Raw genomic sequence first — 22708 nt, 5'->3', positions numbered from 1 at the left:
ACCGTGGCGTCCGTCGTCCGTCGTCGTCGTCGTCGTCGTCGTCGTCGTCGTCGTCGTCGTCGTCGTCGTCGTCGTCGTCGTCGTCGTCGTCGTCGTCGTCGTCGTCGTCGTCGTCCGTCGTCCGTTAGCAGGGCACGTTTCGTAACTGTTAGAGCTATTGAGTTGAAACTTGGTACACATGTACCCTTATGTAATGACACCTGGGAGACCAAGTTTCGGTCCGATTCGTTTCATGGTTTGGCCACCAGGGGGACAAACGTTAAAAGTGAAAATATGCAATATCTCCCTTAATAGTAGTCGGGAAATTTTGAAAAAAATATGGTAGGTACTTCTAGCAAAGGTGCATCATATATCCTCCGGGTTTTTGATTTGACCTCCTTTTCAAGGTCACAGAGGTCAAATGGTGTAAATTAGCCGTTAGGATGTAACGATGGCACGTTTCTAAACTGCAATGACTATTGATACCAAATTTGGTACACATTTACCCCTTAGTCAGGTGATCTCAGGGACCAAAGTTTGGTCCAATATGATTCACCACTTGACCACCAGGGGGCAAAATCCAAAAACCTTAAAAATGTGATTATTCCTTAACTTCTTGCCCGATTGCCACCAATTTGATATCATGGGTACATCTAACCACCATACAGTATATGTCAAATAGGTTTTTAATTTGACCTTCTTGTCAAGGTCACAGAGGTCAAATGGCGTAAATTCGCCGTCAGGCCGTAACTATGGCACGTTTCTTAACTGCAATGACTATTGATCACAAATTAAGTACACATGTACCCCTTGGTCAGGTGATCTCAGGTACCGAAGTTTGGTGCGATCTGATTTGCCGTTTGGCCTCCAGGGAGGGGGCCAAATCCTAAATTCTTCAAAATGCCATTATTCCTAGTAATGACTTGCCCGATTGGCACCAATTTTATATCATAGGTACATCTAATTCTAACAACCATTCAATGTGTCACCCGGGTCTTCTTTGATTTGACCTACTTTTCAAGGTCACAGAGGTCGAATGTAATGTAAATTGGCCATTTTGGGGAAATTGTAATTGCTTGGACCTACATCAAACCTAACACTACATGACACAAGACCATGCTCTTTATCCATCTTTCCTCCACATGAGGTGAGCACAATGGCCCTGGCCATTTCATATTTATTCAGAAGTGCCTGCTCCTTCCGTGTTTTCACCTTTTGTTGCCTCATTTGTGATGCGGGCCTGTCAATACTGCTTCCTGTTGGAGAGTATAGATTTTATGGCGTATGTTTTGAAGTACGAGCGTTAATGAAAGTCACAGTTTTAATGAGCAATTTGAAGTGTCGCCTCTTTGAAGTGGAAAAGCTAACTTTTGAAGTGTTTTGCCCGCTTAATTTCATTGGGTATTGGTTTTAGCATGCTTGGTTTCGGAAGAATAGTGATTCATTGGGTGTTCATGTGTTGTCGTTCAAAGATTTTAAGTGCTGTTGAAAACTTTACTGCAATCAAATAACAGTGTTTGCCATTTTGTTACAAAAAAACACACTTTTACTTTAAAACTCTCATTCAAAAAAAGTTCCATCATATCATTACCAAATTTATGCCCAAATTTGACATGGGGTCACAGTCAGCAGTGTCTATTATGAAAAAAGATAGAAAAAAGTAGAAAATAAACGTATTCATGCAGGAAATTGATGTGTGGACTGTTCGTGTATTTCAATATTATGAAAAAGCAGCTACATGTATCCTCAGGGATTTGATTTTGTTGATGCAAGGACAGCGTGGGTTGCTTGGTCAATAATCATAATACCTTTCTCCTGTGTCTTTCCAGGAAGCGGAAACCGCCATAGAGAAAATGAACGGGCAGTGGTTGGGCAGCAGGTCAATCCGTACAAATTGGGCAACAAGGAAACCTCCGGCACCCAATCAGAAAGAGGCAGTCAGTAAGTATGCTCGCCATGTTTCCCAGTGCCCAGCTAGGGAAAGGAGTCGTCGGGTCTTTTTCAATATTTCGACTATTAGCGTTGCTTGACATGCGAGTATAGGTGATGACATTGTTGTATGGTTTACTCTGCTCAGACATGAGATGCTATGGTCAATACTTCAGCCCACAGTACCAATGTCCCCTAATCCTATCAGAGTCATCGCAAATCATCATGGTGTCATTCTTTGTCTTTTGTAAGGATGATTTTGTAGCAGCCCCTCTAAATTTGACAACTATTTTCCATATCAAAATACAAAATAAACAAAAAAGGAGCTAGGTTTGTCTTTAGCCTGGTAAAGTTGGCGAACTGTTCATATCCTTCATGTCCTTGGTTCCTTGAACTGCAAGTGTTGGCCCTATTTATATCACATTTTTCATGGCAGAAATTCATTTGTTTTCAAGAAGTCATAAGCAAGGTGTGCTGTGTTGATAAGGACATAAATAACACTTGCCAATGACCATGCTCTTATTATGGACTAGCCATTTTTACGGCCTTAATTCCCTGCATAAAAAGCGGTTATACCAGTGACTAATGTGACACAACTGTTAAACAGGCATCCACAAGGCTGATGTGAATACGAAATGAAAGGTTGATGCAGTTTTTGTATCTGTTTGTAGCAAGGTGCTCACTTTTGCATCAGAATACTATACAATTAATCGCCCTTTATCAATGCTTGCGTATGTAGATCAGTAGCATAGTTGTTGGAGCGCTAGGCTCATAAACAGGGGGTTGTGAGTTTGACTCTTGGAAAAATCACAACTGTTTTGTCTAAGTGTCCATGGGCAAGGCAGTTAACCCTAAATTACCTTGCAATGGACTACTGTGCCTGTCCAAAGAAAGAGCTGCTAGACCAATATGAACCAAACTGGTGCCTGACCCTGGTTGCCCGAAAATGTGCTCATCCCTCATTGAGGATGAATACTCCCTGGAGAGTAACTCTGAAGTGCTGAGGGTACACTGAAGAAGAAAGCTTGTATTATGATCTAATGAGTTCATTGCAACCAATCGGCAACTTAATATTATGATGACTCTTTGTGGTTGATTCAGATTGGAATCTGGAGGACAGTTGATGCAGGCCTGCTATCACGTTTCACAGATACATAGTTGAAGGTCAGCAGTCCATCTCAGAGTTGAAGGTCGCTTCCATTCTCAAGGTCAAATTTGTGAAAATTTGGATCAAGTTTCAAGAAATCCGTTGTATTTTGTTTGATCATCCTTGTGTTCTCTCAAGTGCTGACTGAAACAGAGATGTTGACATGCCGATAGATTTCTTAATCTAGTAATATCAGGTTCCCACGGCCCGGGGACTTGCGGTTAGTGTTGCTATCCCATGATGAATTACCATGTAATATTGACGGCCAGATGTTTTTCTCGGCCATAAATGTGGATTACTGGTTTAATAAAACTAAAATGAGACATTTGGACGTGTTGAAGAAAATAATTAAACTCGGCAGTATGGTAATTTATATCCACATTCTGGGTTGATTGCATTCCCATTGACAGCTTGGTAGTTGGTGTCGATTTCAAGCAAATGATGCTGAGTGCACCTGTACATTTTGCACAGTTGCATATGAAAGATGTACCGGGAATTCTAATAAACGTTCCATGAAATGAACTCAAGATTAGCTGATGTCGGTTTCACCATGCATTACAAGAATCCCATGTACATTACTTTTGTTTTATTGGAGAAAATGTACATGATACAGTGATGAAAATAACTTGGAATCGACTCTAAATGAAATTGGTTCATCTTGGATGCTACAGCAAAAATTTGATTCCATCTCATCAGGAATGTCGTTCATTTCGACAAAGTTTCTGACGCTGTGAACCTTAGGGTGATTGCTGATGGTCGTTCCCTAGATTAAGATTGAAAGAAAAAGAAATGACTCAAGAATCTTGTTTTGTTTTCTTTCCATTATGGTCAAGTTTCATATTAGATTGTTTGCCATTGGCATTGGAATCGGAAATGCTGATGTTTCAACGAGTTTCTGCTTTTACCGAGACATTAGGTGAATTGGTAACTTCAGTGTAGTGGCCAACTCAGCCTGTGATGTGAACATAGTGCAGTAGTCTTCCCTTGTAAAACCTCTACCGCCTAATTATGCAATGCTGGCGTGAAATGGAGGCAATATATGCTGCTCTTTTACCTTGCAAAGTCTTATAGAATTGCCGCATAAAGCCGGGAATTTATGGCATACCACTCAAGACTGCAGTTGACACTTGAATGTGTCTGCATACCAATTTATCACCTCATGTATTCATACTTTTTTTTCAGCACCAAAATCGTATGAAGAAGTTTATAACCAATCAAGCTTAACAAACTCCACTGTATATTGCGGCGGTTTTGATAAAACAGGGCTCTCCGGAGATAATGTGGCCTCACGTAAGTACCATGCTTGTCCCATAGGGAGCGCTGGAAAATGTAAAACGCATTGTGGCTGAGTGCACTGTGTCCTTGAATCTCTTTTGAGACCAGAGGACCATTAATTCAATTGGTCAATGCATTCACTTGTCAATGCCACGGCCAGAGACAGACTCCAGATACATATGCTCTGGTGCATTGGAGTTGGTTTCGATGTGAATTCAAGAATCTTTTTTGCCCCTGAATGGCAAAGCCAAAACAAACTGGAGTCCTGCACTGGTGATTTATGCATCCACTTCTGTTCTTTCAAACCCCTTCAAGTAGACTTGAAAAAAAACTTACTTGAGAACCATCAAGAAACACTGGTGATATCATCATCATCATCATCAATGTGTGAGTTTGTGCTGAAGCCTTTCATGTGTCCAAAACTTGAACCGTACTAACCGGTCCATGTTGGTGTCTATACTGGTATAATGGCGTTATCAAAATCCCGTTACTTTTGAAGTAAAAATCCATTACTTTTGAAGTAATCAATTTTGGTAACATTTAAAGACCCATTACTTTTGAAGTAATGGGTTTTGGTAACATCTAAAGAGAGCACCAATATGAAGCAGATTTTCTTGACAAGACTTATGCCTTACAAGATTATTCCTGATCATTATCATCATCATCATCATCATCAACATGATCATTCACAACATTGTGACATACCCCTAACTTTAACTCATTGAACAAATGATTGTATTTCATGCTGGGATTGCCAAGCCAGCACTCTTATCCAGATTTCTCCCTTGTCCTTACAGAGGAAATGTTACAAAAGCACTTTGCCGAGTTCGGTACGATACACGAAATAAGAATTTTTAAAGAAAAAGGATATGCATTCATTCGATTCGCCGATCATGCAATGGCAACCCGGGCAATATGTGGAATGCACGGCAAAGAGATAGAGGGAAACACACTGAAATGTTCCTGGGGACGAGAGTCCGGCGACCCGAATAATGCAGCCAATCAGCAGCAGCAGCAGGTAGGGGGGGTCGGGGTAAGGACAACAAATTTTTATTTATTTCGCGGGTCTCCCGCACATTAGTTTTAGTTGCATGCTTTGATAAACTCATCAGTAAAAATTAGATAGGAATAATAACGTTTTGATAGATTTAGTTCATTTATTTCGATTTGCCAGTCAACTTCTATCAGTACCTTATCAATAAATCGTCATACCATATCATAAGCTTCTGAAAATAAATTTTGTTACAGTCTGTCTCCTTTTAGGAGGAAATATATTCTATAAGTTCCTAAGTAAGCGTTTATGCTGGATTCATATTTTTTGGCTGAGTTTGGTACCGTATCTGATATTTCACGCGTTGCTGTAGAGTTTATCTATCCTCTGCTTCTTAGATTCTGAGATTCATTCCGAGATTTCAATCCTGATAATTCATTTTCCAGCAACAACAGTTTTCCAACCAGGTCCAAAATTACCAATACTACGGTACCAACATGTACTGGCCTGCATTTAGCCAAGCAGCTGCTGCTGCTGCCACACAGTATGGACAAATACAACAGCCTGCCACAGGTTACGTGCAGACAGGAGTCACCACCGCCGGACAGTGGCCTGCTGCTTACAACTACCAGATGGCTGCAGCTTACAAGTAAGTCGTCGATGTCGATTGTCGTCATCATCATCATTCTTTGATGAATTCTGGTTTTGTGAAAATCCAGATTGAGAAGTTTCTCCATAAGAGACTGAATTTGTTCAAAGTTGTCATTGTCATCATTGATATCATCATCGTCAGTTCTTTGATGAATTCTGGTTTTGTGAATTCCTCCGAAAGCGGCCAAATTTGATAATTTGATCCCATAGGTAATCTCATGTTTACAGAGATTCAAAACTATATTAGTGGTCATGAGGACAAGGGAATTGGTCAGCTTCATAATACGTAAATTCAGACGTTAAACTCCCTTGTGCCCTGTCCAATAACCCATCTTGCCTAAATATGAAATTTAAAACTTTGTCGCTGTTTACAAAGGTCTCAGTTATTCCACTCCTTATCGCAGCGACCAAACACTAAGGTTTTATGTAAATTCGTGGTAATTGTCCTTGTGGTACTGGCCTCATTTGCATGTCATTCTCCCCATTGAGAGTCAGAACGTTGACATTAATCAAATGTATTGGTGACATTTTAACAGAGTTCATGGTGCCAAAGGAAGAGATAAATAAAATCGGTAAAAAAGACTGAAATTTAAAAAAAAAACAACAAAATATCCTTCCTGCACGCAGTAGGGAGAATCCAAGAGCATTGTGTGCCAAAATGCTGTGCAAAGACCTACACAGGCACAAAACCTGAGGTATCATTTATAGATGTACTCCACCTTTAACGATGCATGAAGTATATCCAGGCCGGGTGTCGAGGGTAATACTTAAGACATTCTAACATCAGTCAACATGGATCTGCTATTGCAGCTTATTGTAAAAACATGCTTTAATGGTGCCATTACTGCTTGGAATGACGCATTAATGAGAAATTCATTCATGGTACTATAATCCTAGTAGCGTTATGACAATGATACGCAGAGTCCATTCCACATGAATTGGTAGAAACGTCTTGCACGTTATCTGTGGCGAAAGGTGAATATTTATACTGGTGATTATGTCCAATTTGACTTGGAATGGAATCCATTTCTTGTGATTTTGTAATGATCGAACGTTACTGCCCCAGAAACGTTACGGAAATTAGGATGGCGCATGCAGCATTTAGCAGCATGGAAAAATGCATCATGAGTAAATCAATTTCCTCTTGGTCCATCTGCCCCATGATGGAAGGTCATTTTTTTCACGGCTGATGGAATTTGAACATCAGCATTCGTATGATAACAACTCCTGGAAATATTTCATCCTATGTATAACTTTTTTTCTTTCAAATAGCGAACAGTAAGTTATAACGATTTTGGTGATGCACATAACCATACACTTGAAACATTTTCTTACACTTGAAGCGTTTTAATGCACCTGCTTTTGACGAGTTAGCAATTAGTAGGTTACATTAACAATTAGAAATAGTGGTTAACAATTATAGGTTATCTGTTTGACTAACAATACTGTCAGTAATTTCCAATTTAGATGTTGATAGAAGTGTGAGGTAGAAACAGCCTTTCAAATCGGGTTGCTTAAGCTTGTTTAACATTGTATGGGCGCCAAAAATGAACTGAATCGCCACCAGCTCCTCCCATACGCAGTGGCACCAGTTCCCACAGCAGCGGATCCAAAGCTACTATTGTGACACTTACAAGGGCTCCATCAGAGGCAGGCACTTTAGAACACGTTAAATTTTTATGAACGCATTTTGTGCTAATGAAAAATATAGGAAGTACTCACAGTTTTGAATGCTAACAACTTGAAGTGTTAGTCATGAGTGTGTTAGACAGAAGTTGGGAAAAGTTTTTTATGAGTTCACATAAGTACACCAACACTGAGTTATTCTATGTTGAAAATTGTGCTCCCCTTTTAAAAGTTTCACTCATTTTGAGTGGAGAAAATGTACACATTACTGCAGATGAACTACACTCATATTGGTCCTTGTTAAGTTGACTTAACAAGCGGACGGATATTCTGCAGTCAGTGATATTCATAGGATGTCACAATCGTTCGGAGAGCGTCAACACCGTGCCAACTGTTAAAAATTTCCCAATAATTTATTCATTTGGCAGACCCTTGAAACTCCGCGCTGTACTCACAGGAAATGTGGACTCACAATAATCAATAAACAGAGATGGCAAATTTGAATATTAAACCAAAAGCATGATCTGTATATCAAGTCCTTGTACTCGACTATACTGTCAAAATTGCCTTTGGAAAATGTTTTCATTGCTCTAGTTAGAGAGTCATAACATTGGTACTTATGTAGCTCTGTTCTCACTCATGCAAAAACGTTTTATGGAGTTTGTTCTGTCATAAGCATATTACAGTAGAACCTCCCTTAGCTGACACTTCTCTATTAAGGACACCCTCTGTATCAAGGACAGTAGTTTTCTTTCCATTCAATGTGACCTTTCTAATCAGGACACCTCTCTATTAAGGACAGCACTTGTTAGTCCCAAGGGTGTCCTTAGTAGAGAGGTTCTACTGTAGTGCTAGTTGGAGCAAACAATAGTCAATCCGTGTGATGTCTGCATGGCCAGTGTCAGAGTCACGAGGCCAATAAAACCCAATTGGTGCCTAACTGTAGCGGCACACAAAAATGCTCATCCCGCCTTGGAGGAGGAATGCTCCCTGGAGAAAAATCACCTCCAAGTGCAGGGTGAATGCTGAAGAAGAAAAAGACTGTGGTCTTTTGCCATATATTTCTGTGGGTGTGCTCACATCCTGGAAGAGCCTATTCATAAAAGGGGCCCAGCCTAATCTAGACCATAATCATATTTATTGCAATTGAATTATTCTCATTTATAACAAATTATTCACTTTCCTCCGCGATGAAAGTCACACAGTTGGTTAGTGATCGAGTGAATAGCTGACGTTGCAAAACAACACGTTATTCATAAAAATAATCTGAATACTATTACGGTTGTTTTGATGAATTTGAATGTGTTTAACAGATTCAGTTTGCATTCTGACATTGGGACTGTTTGAGAATTACTGTTAGATGGAAGAGACCCCTATCAACAGCTGAGTGTAACTTTATCCCACCTACCTTTCTCCTGCCTGTAGACATCCTTAGGCATTTCATATATAATACGGCAGATTACAACCTGCATCCTCCCCACATCCTGCCCCTTAAATTCTAAACAAGAAATTGTACTGTCCCAAAATGTAGGTTTCAAACACCTTTGTAGCTAACTGATAGTAATGCCCAGTGTGTGTAAGACTTTGTCAAGAGTGCTGTAAGCCAAAAGCAATGGTGAATCCTGGTATTTCTGGTAAATATGTGCTCTCTCCTTACCAGCCATGACCAGACAGGCCAGTGACTGATGTAATTTTGTAATGGCTCAAAACTTTTCCTTCTCGACGTCTCATCAAAGTTATATACTGATGGTCAGCAACCACTGGAATGCAGGATTAATAGCCGGAACCCACCACAATTCCCATCCCTGGCCTAATCACGTCATAACTAATGTTCTTGTCCTTGTCCTTCCAGCCCTGCCGCGGCAGTTAACGTGGCCGCGATGGCCAACTATGGAATGCAGGTACCTAACGCCGGCCAACAAGCCGCCCAATATAACGGGCAACAGGCGGCAATGATGGGCTACCAAGTACAACAAGGTCTGTAGAAGGAGTCTTGTAACGGGTGTGTGCAGTGACATAAGAGACTGGTATGTCTGTCTTCAAGATAAAACTTTTAAGATATTTACAAAAACCCTCAACCTGCTGGCCCTCTTGTACAAATCTCATCTCGCTTCAAATTTTTTCTGTTGCTCATTTCGGAGGATGCACCTGACCCTCTCCTTTAATTCGCTTTTGGTGTCAATTAAGGAAGGCAGTTTTATACCAGGTGCAATTAGTGGCAGTATAAAATCGAACTTAAAAACTTACGTCTCTTGGCCTCTAGAAGGACTATTCACCCGTCTGGGGTGTTTTAGTTTCCCTGGAATGATCGCAAGCTGCGACAGACCATGGCTTACTGTCCCATCTCATGTAAACGTCTTAGATTTCAGCCCGAGTGGCTATGTAATCAGGACCGGTTTGGCCAGCTAAAAAACTTCAATTAACAAAGTTCTCTATTTTCTTCCACCATTGGTTGCACCTAATATGCCTTGGGCCTTTGCAGGGAAGGGTTAACCACTTACACACTTCTCATAAATAGCGTCAGTTTTGAAATTCAAATTTAGAACTTCTTTGGTTTGTCTTGTCCTAGTCTCAAGTCTGGTGTCGTGATGTTGATCCTTTAGTTCTGAATGAAAAACTTATCTGATTTATTTTGGAAGAAGATTGATTGTTTTGTATTCTTAGTTTGGGCAAAATGAAATCAACACCGGCAGTGTTTAGTTGAAAGTATTCAAAAAGCTTTTGTTTTCTTCTTAGCAAGTTTTTCCTTTGATATTTTACCTTGATGTAACATAAGCAAATATTCTCACGCAATAGTTTTTCCCAAGATATCACTAAGTTTCTTTTGAAATCACCACCTTAAAAACGGTCTATTTTGAATGTCACTCACAAAGTTAATAAAAGACAAAAATCCAACAAGTTGTTGACTTGGAATGATCCAATTCATAATTCGACAGAAACTTGAAGGTGCCTATTCAAACTAATTAATGAATTAATCATTGGGTAATTATCAATGCAAATCTTCCTAATTAGCTGTTCATTTTCAAAAAGTGACTTTCTGTTGAGAAGAAACTTCAATTTCATGCAATAATCTGAATAATCCACCGATCTTAATTTGCAAAAACCTATGGAATAAAATCAGAATATTCTATCTTAATTGTTAATTAGGAGCAGTGTAATTAAGAGTCAACTAATCGAAATTTTAGTTGTCCAAAGTTAGTTGTTCAAAAATGGTCCTGTTTCAGAATTAAGGCAAAGTGTTCCTTAATTGCTGGATAGGCTTTTAATTAAATCTAAAAAATGATGTGAATGTCATCCTGGGACCTTGGAGTTTCTTGCAAGGTTTCATAATCTCGTTTTGAATCTGCGCCAGGAAATTAAATGGATTTGCGAAGCGACCATTCATGACAGAGATAAATATCAAAAACATCCTCACCAACTCTTGGTTTGTATTTTTCCTTCTAACTAAACTATAGACTATATAGAAAGGAGCAGAATTAATCTGATTTCTGATGTAAAAATGAGATCAAAGTGTCGTGAAAACGAGCAGGAGTGGAATTTTGTTTCAAGTTTTAAGTGTATATATTTTTGACATTCTACCAGTTTCTTATGCTGCCATGCTTTGTGTTGTAGAGTAGCTTGCACTAGATTCCAATTTGGTGGAAATGATTTGAAGAGATTTACTTCCCTATCCTGAGTGTGGGCAGTTTCCAGAGGATGTCTGTCCTCAGAAAACCATACCTACCTCAAGATTTGGTAACATAAAAAAATGCATCTCTGAAATCTGTTTCCATTAATGAGGGGCCCCAGTAGCATGTAGCTTGTTTAGCGATAATTCATTTCCACATGTCCTTAGCTTGTGCAAGCTTTTGTCTATAAATGTTGCTTAAGTTAGATAGGTCATTTGGTGATGTGGAGCACTGCAGTCGCATAATTCCCCAGCTCAATTATAGAGATGTACATGCTAGTCCTTCAGATACCATTCGTTCATCTTAGTCCTCAGGCAGAGCATTTTGTTCTCCGACAAGCATCAATTGACTAACACTCACACTGATAATAATATGAAAGATTTAGCGGACTGATTTATTTTGGCTTATTTTGAAATGCATATTTGAGATCAGTCCAGAACCATAGAATCATTTCGCCTGACAGCAAGGTTTATCATAACTTTACAGCGAAGCGTCCCCATCACAGTCCTGACCACAATGACACTTATGGAGATAATGGTCATGGCAACGGTCGTGATCATGGCAACAGTCGTGGTCATGGCAACAGTCATGATCATGGTCATGGCAACAGCCATGGTCATGGCCACAATGACTATGGTGACAGTGATGATTAGACAGGGCCGCATGAATGTCTGTAGAGCAGTAAGTATTCCCAGTGTGTGGCCATACCATGTTCCTCTTGAACGAATTCAACTATTAAACAAAGTTTGCTGTTTATTTACATGAAGATTTTAGGACTTAACATCGCACTGGTCGGTCTCTTTACCAAAAGTGGGATTGGGAGGGTAGTGCTCAAATGTGGGCCCTAACCGGACGCCCTTTGACTGGAGGTTTGGGGCAGCATTTAGCTCCGCCTTACAGTTTTGATTTTAGTACCAAGACCCAATAGTGCGGTGTTAATTTCAGTTCTATTGCACCTAAACGTTAACGAGTTGCGCGCCCAAAACAGACTGAAATGTCTTTACGGCCGTGGCTTTGTTCTGCCAAATCAAAACGAGAACATAAATCTCAATCTCACTGTCTATATCACGATCGAAAATTTGAGACTGCTGGCACAAAAATGAAGCCCTTTGTAAATAATACGTGCAATATAATTTGAGGTCGGTTAGAATTCTGTGTGCTAACATCGATCACCGAGAAAACTCGGAAGTTCATCCTTTGTTATCTTTCTTCCTTCTTTTGCTATTTTTGTTGCATTATTCGACTCTGTGTGCTTTCAAAATGGTGAAGGTCATCGCAATAAATTGACATCCCGAGGAGGGTGAAATCCTCTCTACACTGTCTCCAGCATTTTGTAGTTGCGTCTTGCATTCTTGTTGATTTGCATTCCTATGTCTCTTTGTCATCTACTTTTGGCTTTCTGTCATTAAATTAACTCCTTTTTCCTTAGCTCTCTGTGATTATAGTTGTTCACTACTTCCTTACTTTAAATCCATAAAGGCCTGATTCCACCTGAGGAATTTACCGTAATGAGTTTGCTGCTTTCACAGGCCTTGGTGGTCTGATAATTGCCCAGCCAAAATAATACAATAAAACTCATTAACATTCAAAATATCTTCTGGTAAAATGTCTGTTTGGCAGTTGGTTTCAGAATCTCAACTAAAAGTTGTTGTGTTGCAAAACTTCAGCATCACGATTTGAAATTTTGCAGTACATTACAGTACCTCCTGGACTGTGATTCATTAGTACATTATTCGAAAAAAATTGCAGATTTTCTACATTATCATATTTTTGCCAAAGGTCTATTAATGGACCAATATTTTACTGTTATAATAATGCTTCTGATTAATTCATTTGCCTTGATGCAATTTCAGGTGGTGAGGGTCAGTCTCAGCAGTCAGGGTACCAGTAAAGTCTCGAGCAAGTCAGCCTGTACACAGGACGTCACAGCCTTTGTTCAAGAATGCTTTACATAATGGACTAACTGCAACAATGGCAATTTGCCGTGCATTGATACCGTATATATTGTAAAATAATGACTTGAAAAGTCATGTGATTTTTAGACGGGCACTTGGACGGGTGTCGATCTTAGGATCGCTAGGGAGAACCACTGCCGCGATTGGTGGAGGGAAAAAATTATGTTAATGTATTCGTGACAATTTTCCGCGCACAGAATGAGCCATCCGTCAGTAGTTCTAGAATATGGATCTCACTTAGGGAAGTGGTGGCTAGCACAAGTCGGTGACACGGAGAAATGTCTCGATGCATTGAAATGTAAAAAAAAGCAAAAATGCGTTGTAATTGTAAATAGCCAACATGTGTAGCAGCCGTAGTGTATTGGGCCCCATATATCATTAGTTAATCTGTGTAGGAATTAGGTAACTCTATAATCACTGTATAGTTATAATTGCCCACGTATTCTGTATCTAATGAGCCCTCATATGAAAAAAACAGGAATATTTATACCAGAACATTGTGAGTGTTTTATTGATTTGTAAACAAATGGTGACGATACAACTTAACAACAATATTCATTAACGTTCGTTACCCGTATATATTCAGTGCAAATTCGCCCGATATGAATGTACATTTGCTATATATAGTTCTCAGCCCTGTCGATAGGTGATAACAAGTGTTCATTCGATATAATTTGATATGTATTTGCGTTTTTATGAATTCTGTTAAAATAGATGCCTTGTGGAACGCCAATATAGTCCTAACTCTGTTTATAGGTGGCGACAGATGTTCTTTCTGACTTGATTGCGTTATTTTATGTTTATATTTATATGAGACACCTTTGTAACTCGCTCCATCTGTTTTGATGTGTAAGTTCTAATTATCACCACTAGAGGGCAGCAGTTGGTGGTGACGTTTTCTTCCTATTTATCGAAGCCAGGCTCGTAACTCATATCACTCATAAGCATATCAACTTCGAATATAGGTTGTTTTGATCCAGCTTTCGTAGAAAAAAACACGTTTTCCGTCAATCTGCTTGCTCATTTTGTGAACAATCTAATGAAAAATTCAGCATATCTTCATGTTTTGCACCGCTTCATTCAAATCTGACACGGCTTAGAAATATCATCAAGAATCAGCATAATCTGTCTGATGCAGCAGTAAAAAGTAGTTGCATAATAATTGATAAAACAAGTAATATTCTGCTGAAAACGTCAGATTTTTTATGATACCATAGCCCACATGCCCAGGTATGTTGAAATTATTTCAGTCCAGGAGAAAATCTGTAATTTTTCTCCTTGGACGTGCTTCCAATACCACCAGTGACACCCAAATAAACATCAAAAGTAAAAATGTGCAATCAGTCTTCACTTCCCTATTCTTCAAACAAGCAAATCGACCGCTTTCTCTTCTATTTTTCTGCAAGCTCGGATTTTTCAGCCCTGTATCCTGCATCTCACCAACTGCCGTCCTCTGCTGTAGACCTTCTCATCGCAGATGGTTGGATATGTTATCGGTATATTTTCATACCTTGTTCGGTCGTTTGGAGCGAAGATAAAAGTTTTGTAGATCGGCCCAAGTCGCTAAAGTATCGTATGGACACCTAGAGTTGCAAATTAAGGATTCAGGTTAAATTTCCATGGAAAGACTTTGTTATTATTCAAATGTTATAATCTGTTTCTTCTGTTATACTATGGGTTACTGAATTGAAAGTCTATTTTGATTCGATGAATGCGGTACTCATGAGGTCTGTCAACATGACAGAGCTAATATGACCACCAGTTGTGACCCAATCTCAATAATGCTGTGGTATAGACTGATCTACAAGTACATGTACTATAAATGCAACGTTTCAGCTAAATTGACTTGCACAGTAACTGCACTTACAGCAAGACTTATTCTTATTAACCTGAGCCGCATGGGAATAGAATAATACACGAACATCACGGACCTCTGATAAAAGATGACATTTCTGAAAGACAATATTCATTTTATTCCCTTTATTTTTTCCCCCAGAGTTTTTTACTCTTCTAAACGTGGATTGTATTGGTGAAGGAAGTCAAATTATTGGTCACACATTTTGTTCTCTTTTGATTATTTTCAACTCGCCCAAGACATAATATCAGCCTGGCATCGCGGGTTTGTAACATGCGAATTGGGGTTTGTACTTTTATATAAGCGTTGTTAAAATGACACAGACTGGGTGTACGGATAAATCGCCCTTCCATGCCTATAAATGTGGTCTCGAAGATAAAATGTGCTGCCTCACGACCATTTGCAATGCATTGTTTGAATTTTTATTGGATCAAACGTTTTTGTTTTGAATAATTGTCAATGTTTTTCACCCTTGAACACTGATATTACGTTAGAACATTCAGGTGATCTTCGCTTCTCGATGTCAATGCACCATACCTTCTCCCTGATCTAGGGCTTAGTTCATTTCTTAATTCACGAGTTACATGTATGTACTTAAAACATGATGCCACCTTCTTATCGATTTGTGAGTTGAAAAGGCCTGACATGTTATTGTTAAATACAAGAGTACCCATTGCGGTGAATTTTGATGTTGGGTCATATGACATAGGCCTAATTATTAAGCAAACTGACTATTGTGAAGGAATGCCATTGGTCATTGCCAGGCCGAAATTCGTCTGTCTTAAATATCAATTTGGACGATGCTGGAACTGAGATGTATTCGATGACAAAACTCTCATTGCTGTAAGGCTTTTAGTCTATTCCACTCTCTTTTATGACATCGATGTGGGGACTAACTTATTCTTGCAAAATACACCTATCAGTTTGCTGGTACTTAAAAACCAATGAATTCCTTGATTAGAAATTAGGAAATTTTCAACTCACAAATTCGATATTCAGTAATGAAGAAGAATAGTATTACGTATAGTTAAGTTTAAACCTGCTTCAGAGTTTCAAATGGTTTAACCCATGAAGGGCGGACAGGAAAGCGTTGTTATAAATCGTGTTAAGTTATTGCAACATTTCAAGATGCGACTTTATCAGGATGTTGGTTGATTGTATTGTTGTCATAGTAACCATGTAGTAAACAGAAATGGAGGGATATGTAGCGATGTTTAGTCCATGATGCAAATATAAGCAACTCTATGTATAAAGCGTATTGACCCATATTTATAGCTGTAGTGTATTATTGTAAATCAACGCTGTCACCCCTTGGAAGCTAAAATGGGATGAGCCATCAATGGATGCTGTAGACCACTAATATTTTTGTCCATAATTCTGCTAAAAACTTGGGTAATATCTGAAGTATTGATTTGAAAGGCATTGGATGAAGAGATTCAACTAAGCATATAGCAACTATTTAAGTCAATATATTGTAATCTACAGTATTTCCACAAACTCGGTTTGGCCTGTAAATTTCTGAGGGGACTGTCATAAGATACCAACTCGTCATTCAAAAGATATTTTTGTGAAGTTTGTGTGTGGTGTATGTTAATACTGTGGTTCCCCTTCCAGCGTTAAATCCTGCATATTCGGAAGAGCAGACCACCTTGGTCGTCATCTTCTCGGTCATGTGACCACAGTTAACGTAGCCCATACAATTTTTCAGCGTTATGTACAGTTTTCTAAAGGTCACCTTGTGACACCATCAGACTACATATTGTTTACCAAACCCATTCCAATATCCCTTCTGCTCTGCAATGCAGTTGGGTCAATCATGTATTTTGATAGAAACATTTTGGGGCATTATTCCTTTCAACTATTTCATAGTTTTTCTCCAGGTTTTAGAAGAGGTTGTGTTTTTAATGCCAAGTTTTTGATAGATGGATCTCCAGAAGCCTTACCCCTTTGTTATTACAAATACATCTCAGTGAGAGTGTAGTTTTAGCTCTTTCCTATAAAAATAGTTCAGTTCAGTTGATCTGTGTGTGACCTTGAAAAGAAATATTTGAAATCAAGCATTTGTATTTTCGATCATTTATTTGCGTGAGGAACAATTTTGGAACTGGCATCAACCACACTGTTGGAATAGTTGTGTGCGGTCGTATTTACATCACTTCAGCACTTTTTCAGTCCTTCTTAGTCTTCCCTTTGCGCTTTGCGATTATCGCCGCTGTAATTTTGTTAAACACCTATCCACGACAATTTTCGCAACACCCAAAACCCTTCCACACACAGCTTACAAGTCTGTCTGGTTGTGGTGGCATTCGTCTTCAAAATTTCTCACAGTTTTAAGATCTAAAAGTTTTCTTGTACTTCTATCGTGTCGGGTGGGTTTTCACTTTTTTACTGCATCAAATTTCTTGTCAAAATATGGAGGTTTCCCTGCTCCGTGTGTGCCAACTTTCTCAAATTTATATCCAGGATTGAAAATCCATCGATTGTAACATAATATACGTTCCTTGGGGTCAAGCTACACGAAATGTCGGCTGCTGTACAAAGGCAGTGTCGACAACGTGTTGGGCAGCGCATGTGCCATATTTTATACCTAAACTGACTGTAAATAGTTGTCCGAGTATGGCTTGTCCCCTGAACTTTTGATACGTCAAACAAGAACATGTTGTTTTATAGTCTTTTTCAAACGAAAGTCAATGCGTAGATGTCATGGTGCTAGTTACTTAACTTACGATTCTGAATGTTAACATAACCGCTGTTCAGGCTATTCCAGTTTTTACACCTCCTCAGTTATGTCATTCCAATGCGGTTCCATAATTGTTTCCCACTCGTGATTATTTACAGATCGAATAAGAAAGAAGTGCACAAATGGTTGTAATATTTTAGAAATTGGAAGTGGATATGCGTGAATCTTTATGCGGATTAATTGCCACTTTTGGGATTTTATGTTAACTCACAAAGAATTTAATCACGTGTCTTTTTCGATAGTTGAAATAGTATTGAAGCCTAAACGATTTTCATTGAATTAGTTTGTTTTTAGTTTATCTCATTCTTTATATTATTGTGTGGTGTATAATATTCAGGGTGTTTTCATCTCAAATTATCTAACATGCTTTGAGCATGCAAAAAGGTTGTGAAGGCATTTTCATTTCATCAGATCATTCATGAAGCTGTAATTACATTTATGGTTGTTGCTCTGCATATGTATATCTTGAATTTCGAAGTTCACCCCTTCATAAATGTCGCTAATAAGGATAATTAGTTAATGAACCAATAATCATTGTAATTAGTGAGCCATGCAAATATAAAGACTAGATGTTTAAGATGTGTAAAAAAATAGTATTTGACTAAAAAGATTTTCATATTGATTTTGAGGTAATTTTACTTGAACTTTTCACGGTCACACAAATAAACATTGGGGTAGTGCTTCTGGAAGAGGTCCCATTTCACAGGTAACCATTCGCCATACGAGTCCCTAGATTTCATAATCATGCACTGTTCTCTCCATTGACTGCTTTGTAGCTTGGTTATAAAGACCATTATACCCTAGACATGTTAGATATTCCTCCCCTTTATTCAGGGGGGAGTGTAGATGATTTTCAAGGACGTAAGGGCAGGACAACATCTCATTACGCTATGAACAGACCTGGTTGCCAGGTGGTTGCACAGGTCCGTGATGTCAGACAAATAACCAAGTACCAACAGTTCTCTGGAAGAAACCAGACATTCTGACGACACTTCCTACTGGTCCTAATTGGCTTGATCTGAATACCAAAATGACCATTTTCTAGCGACATTTGTCTGTGTATGTGTAGTTTTATCATGTGCTGTTTAATTGTACACGATATGTTAAAAATGTCTGTTTACCCTGTCTGGAATGGAAAAAATACTTGTCAGTCAGTCTGTCAGTCTATCAACTCTTAAGCAATTTGCAAACAAGCAATTTTAATTGCTGCGATTGAAAGATAATGAGGACACTTACTCAGGTAATAAGTTTTGACAATATTTTGGTCGTTTCTGTCAGGGTAAAAAGACGCTTGTTTAAAATGCGCATCCATTTTAGTGATCTGTTTTGATTGGTTTGTAGTCTGCTCTCCTTGGGATTCTCTGCTGGTCATTCATTTGTCCATGGCCCCGGTTACACGAGCGTGATCCAAAGCAGACTGCTTCTGCAGATTGTCAGTGTTGTTGCCATTGATTTATTGGCACTGATATATTCAACAGGGATTTTTCTCAAATGCGGCATGGAGGCGCTCTTCATTCAGTTCAAAACCACAGAAGTACTTCACAAGTATTACAGTTGTCTAAGTGCATGATTTTCAAAAGCACTAGATACGAGATGCCTTCAATTCAGGGTTTTATTACTCAAGCGGAAAAGCATTCTGGGGGAAAGACTAAAAAAACAATCATCGAATCGCTAAAATGATATGCTCATATCACGCACCAAATGTATTATCATTGTACTGTATTCAGGTCCATTCAGTGAGTGGATGCATAAAAATCAGGTTGTCAACCTCGATCTAGGGGACTTTCCCTCCCCTCCCAAGACGGTATTGGCCAGAATTAATCTGTGTCAACAAATTTTGGGTGTGGGTTCATGTAAATATATAAATATAGGTAGACAGTATAAATAAATATATATATGGGTGTCTGTGATTCGTGGTTCTGGTACATCATGTATAAGTCAATATATATATATGCAGTGAAAACGTATATAACCAAGATTGTAGCCTTGGTACATCATGTTAGTATACACCCATGTTATTATGTAAATGTATGTGCAACAAAACTGATGCACTCACGGTTTTATGCAACGTCGGGCCGTAGTATTTGCCATGGTACGCCGCTGTGACGAGTGGATTCTTTTTCAAGAGGTGCGATAGACATTGCCTTGCGACTCGTGGATAGCAAAATATTCTGAAGACGTTGTGGTCCCGGAATTATTGCTTCAAAGCATAATACGAAAGTAGTTTCAGATGAAATGGTGCAGTTTCACTCTGCTTGTCTGTTGTGTAGAGGATCGTAACCTCGTCCCAAAACATGCTACAGAAGTCATGACAAGGATTAGCATGTTGGTGAGAATGGCATGCAGTCTTTGTTCCACTCAACTGATATTCGCCAAACTGCCTGTAAATCCGTTAAAATGAGTTTGTCGCACCTCTTCAGAATGGATGTACTGTATTATTTGTTATGCGTCTGTCAACATGTGAGTTGTTGAACGGCGTTATGACGTGTTTTGTGGAAAACTGTATTTAAAACCATTGCAAGGCATTTTGTATTTTATATGTGGGACAATTGAAAAAACAACCTCGGGGGTTAATTACCAACATTCTTGTCCTATTTCGATAAATCCTTGAGTCGGGGTCAGACATCAATGGCTTGGTCATCCCCGAGTTACTTCGCATTTTAAACGGGTAGACGTTCGCCAGGTAAACCAGTCTTCTTCAAGTGTCGCGGAGGACTGACTGCGATTCCTAGAATGATTACGTGTAGCAGTTAGGACAACCTTTGAATATTCCAGAGCTAGGCAAAAGTTATACTTCAGATAACTGGCTTACTGTGTCTGATTACTGATACCAGTGAGGGCAACCATTGAATATTCCAGAGCTGGGCAGAAGTAAGACTTCTGATTACTGGCTAACTGTGTCTGATTACTAGTACCAGTGAGGGCAACCTTTAAATATTCCCGGACTTACTGTTTACAAGTGACCAAGTGCCTGATGTCTTCATGTTATCCAGTATTCGGAGGTTTTATCGAAGGTGCCCCCCTTTCTCCTTTGTTAAAACTGCTCTCTCGGGAGCGTCAAAGCGAACATATGTGTGTATCCTCATGTAAAATGTAAATGGTTTTGGTACAAGTTTTTTGAGCACTGTTGATAAATGTAAATGTTTTATATGTGGTATGTAGGTCACTACTGTAGTATATTAACCTGGTGTCGATAATGTTAAGTACCGCCAATTTTGTCTCGGTTGAAATCTGGGCGTGTTGGGCCAATCGATTTAAGGGTGTCTGATACGTCAACACCCAAGCATTTATTAATCATTTGTTTCAGAAATGTGGTTCAATCGAATCCAGGGACACGGGTTGTGGATTTATTTACTGAACTGCTGTATAAAATGTTGTGGCCTGGCTTCCGGAATGTGCTTGTTTTGGGAGTCAAATGTTGTGTTAATTGTTGTAGGTACCTGTGTCTTCTTAGACAAATTGTTCGCACGAGTTTGTGAGTTTGTCGAAGGTCGCATTTAGCTTTAAAAATGAACATGGCAGATAAACTGAGAAGTTAACCCATTAGAGACTGAGAGGCTGGCCAGAACTAACTGAGGCTGTTACTGGTTTCTTTTCAATGGATTTTTTGTTTTTATCGAATAATAGGGCATAATTGCATTGTTTGAAATCGGCCGATTGGGACACCCATATTTATGGAGGGTTGCAAAGTGTGAATAAATTTGTAAAGCTTATCCTCAGTCTTTAGTCGGTCAGCTGAACACATAATATTGTAGATGTAAGAATTTCACACAAATTGTAGGAATTTTTGTTGCAAAAATATGTCTACATATGCAGCAGATGTGTAAAAAGTGTACTGTGTATGCTGCAATCCTATTGGTTAGAATGAAAACTATGCAGTATTTAAAAACCCGCATTGAGAAATCTATTGGAAGCAAATAATTTCTTTGATGCATTTGATAGAAATCCTGAACTACTTTAAACTGTTTCAAAAAGCGTTAAGATTGCGACAATTTCTTGCCTTCCAGTTGCAACAATCTCAAAAAATATCTTCTGCCCGATAAGAAGGGCTCCTCCTATCAATGGTAAAATGATCTACTCGCTGACCTGGATTGTAGGCATCTTCAGTTAGAGCATAATATTGTATAACGTACCGCTAGTTGTATTTGTGGCTGGTACTAAAATCTGCTGTAACTCTGGGGCAATAGATACATAGTGACCGAACCTTTCCAGGGCAAATAAAGAGAACTATAAATTTGTACAAGTAATTCTTCGTCATCTTTTCTTTCTTGAGTCGTTCGTCTTCATTTCATATTGAACACCTTCTCCAGTCTCCAAGCAGTGCCCTGAAAAAGGAACGTACCTTTAAAGTACAATTCACAGGCAACGATTCCACACAGAGGGCGTTAATTTTGAGAAAAAAATGTATATCCTTTTCAGAAGGCAGAAATTTTGCAAAAATAAAATTTTCCCACGGTCCGACCCAAACGGGATGAGAGGGTTAATGGAAACCTTGTTCCTAGGAAAAAGTTAAACATTTCCCAATACATTACACCTGCAATTTTAATTTTTTGAACCTGAGTGCAAGGTTGTTTATTAACCCTTGCATCCCGTTTGGCTCAGACCGTGGGAATATTTTTTTCTGTAGGAATTTTCATCCTTTGGGAGAGAGTATTTAACTTTTATTGCGATATTAACCCCATCTGGGCTGGTGGTCTCTACTATACCGTCTGTCAAGAAATGTTGTATTGAGTGACACATCCTCCTCATTACCCTCAGGAAAAATGTTCTCAAGGCATTACGACTCATCCAGCTGGTTTTCTATACCGAGCTGAGACTCTTCCAGCTGGTTATCTCCCGTGGACTGGCAACTTCTTCCAGCTGGTTAACTAAGTAAACGTTACATAACTTTT

General features: G+C 39.0%; 1 protein-coding gene across 24 annotated transcripts in view; it reads left to right on the top strand.

The window, feature by feature from the left end:
* Positions 1-22063, top strand: part of LOC135489758 (nucleolysin TIAR-like) — a 278040-nt gene extending 255977 nt beyond the window's left edge. For 21 of the 24 annotated variants that reach the window (XM_064775256.1, XM_064775253.1, XM_064775276.1 and 18 more), the window contains 6 exons: positions 1809-1920; positions 4238-4345; positions 5107-5363; positions 5768-5970; positions 9451-9575; positions 13120-22063. In XM_064775256.1, the coding sequence (XP_064631326.1) occupies positions 1809-1920; positions 4238-4345; positions 5107-5363; positions 5768-5970; positions 9451-9575; positions 13120-13157 (843 nt within the window). In that variant the 3' untranslated portion in view covers positions 13158-22063. Of the gene's footprint in view, positions 1-1808; positions 1921-4237; positions 4346-5106; positions 5364-5767; positions 5971-9450; positions 9626-13119 lie in introns of all 24 variants that reach the window. The other 3 variants (XM_064775255.1, XM_064775254.1, XM_064775257.1) reach the window with 3 other exon arrangements.
* The last annotated feature ends 645 nt before the right edge of the window (positions 22064-22708 follow it).

The sequence above is a fragment of the Lineus longissimus genome, chromosome 6, assembly GCF_910592395.1.
Source record: "Lineus longissimus chromosome 6, tnLinLong1.2, whole genome shotgun sequence".
Taxonomy (NCBI): domain Eukaryota; kingdom Metazoa; phylum Nemertea; class Pilidiophora; order Heteronemertea; family Lineidae; genus Lineus; species Lineus longissimus.
Note: the sequence above shows the minus strand (reverse complement) of the source record. Positions and strands in the feature narration are given on the sequence as shown.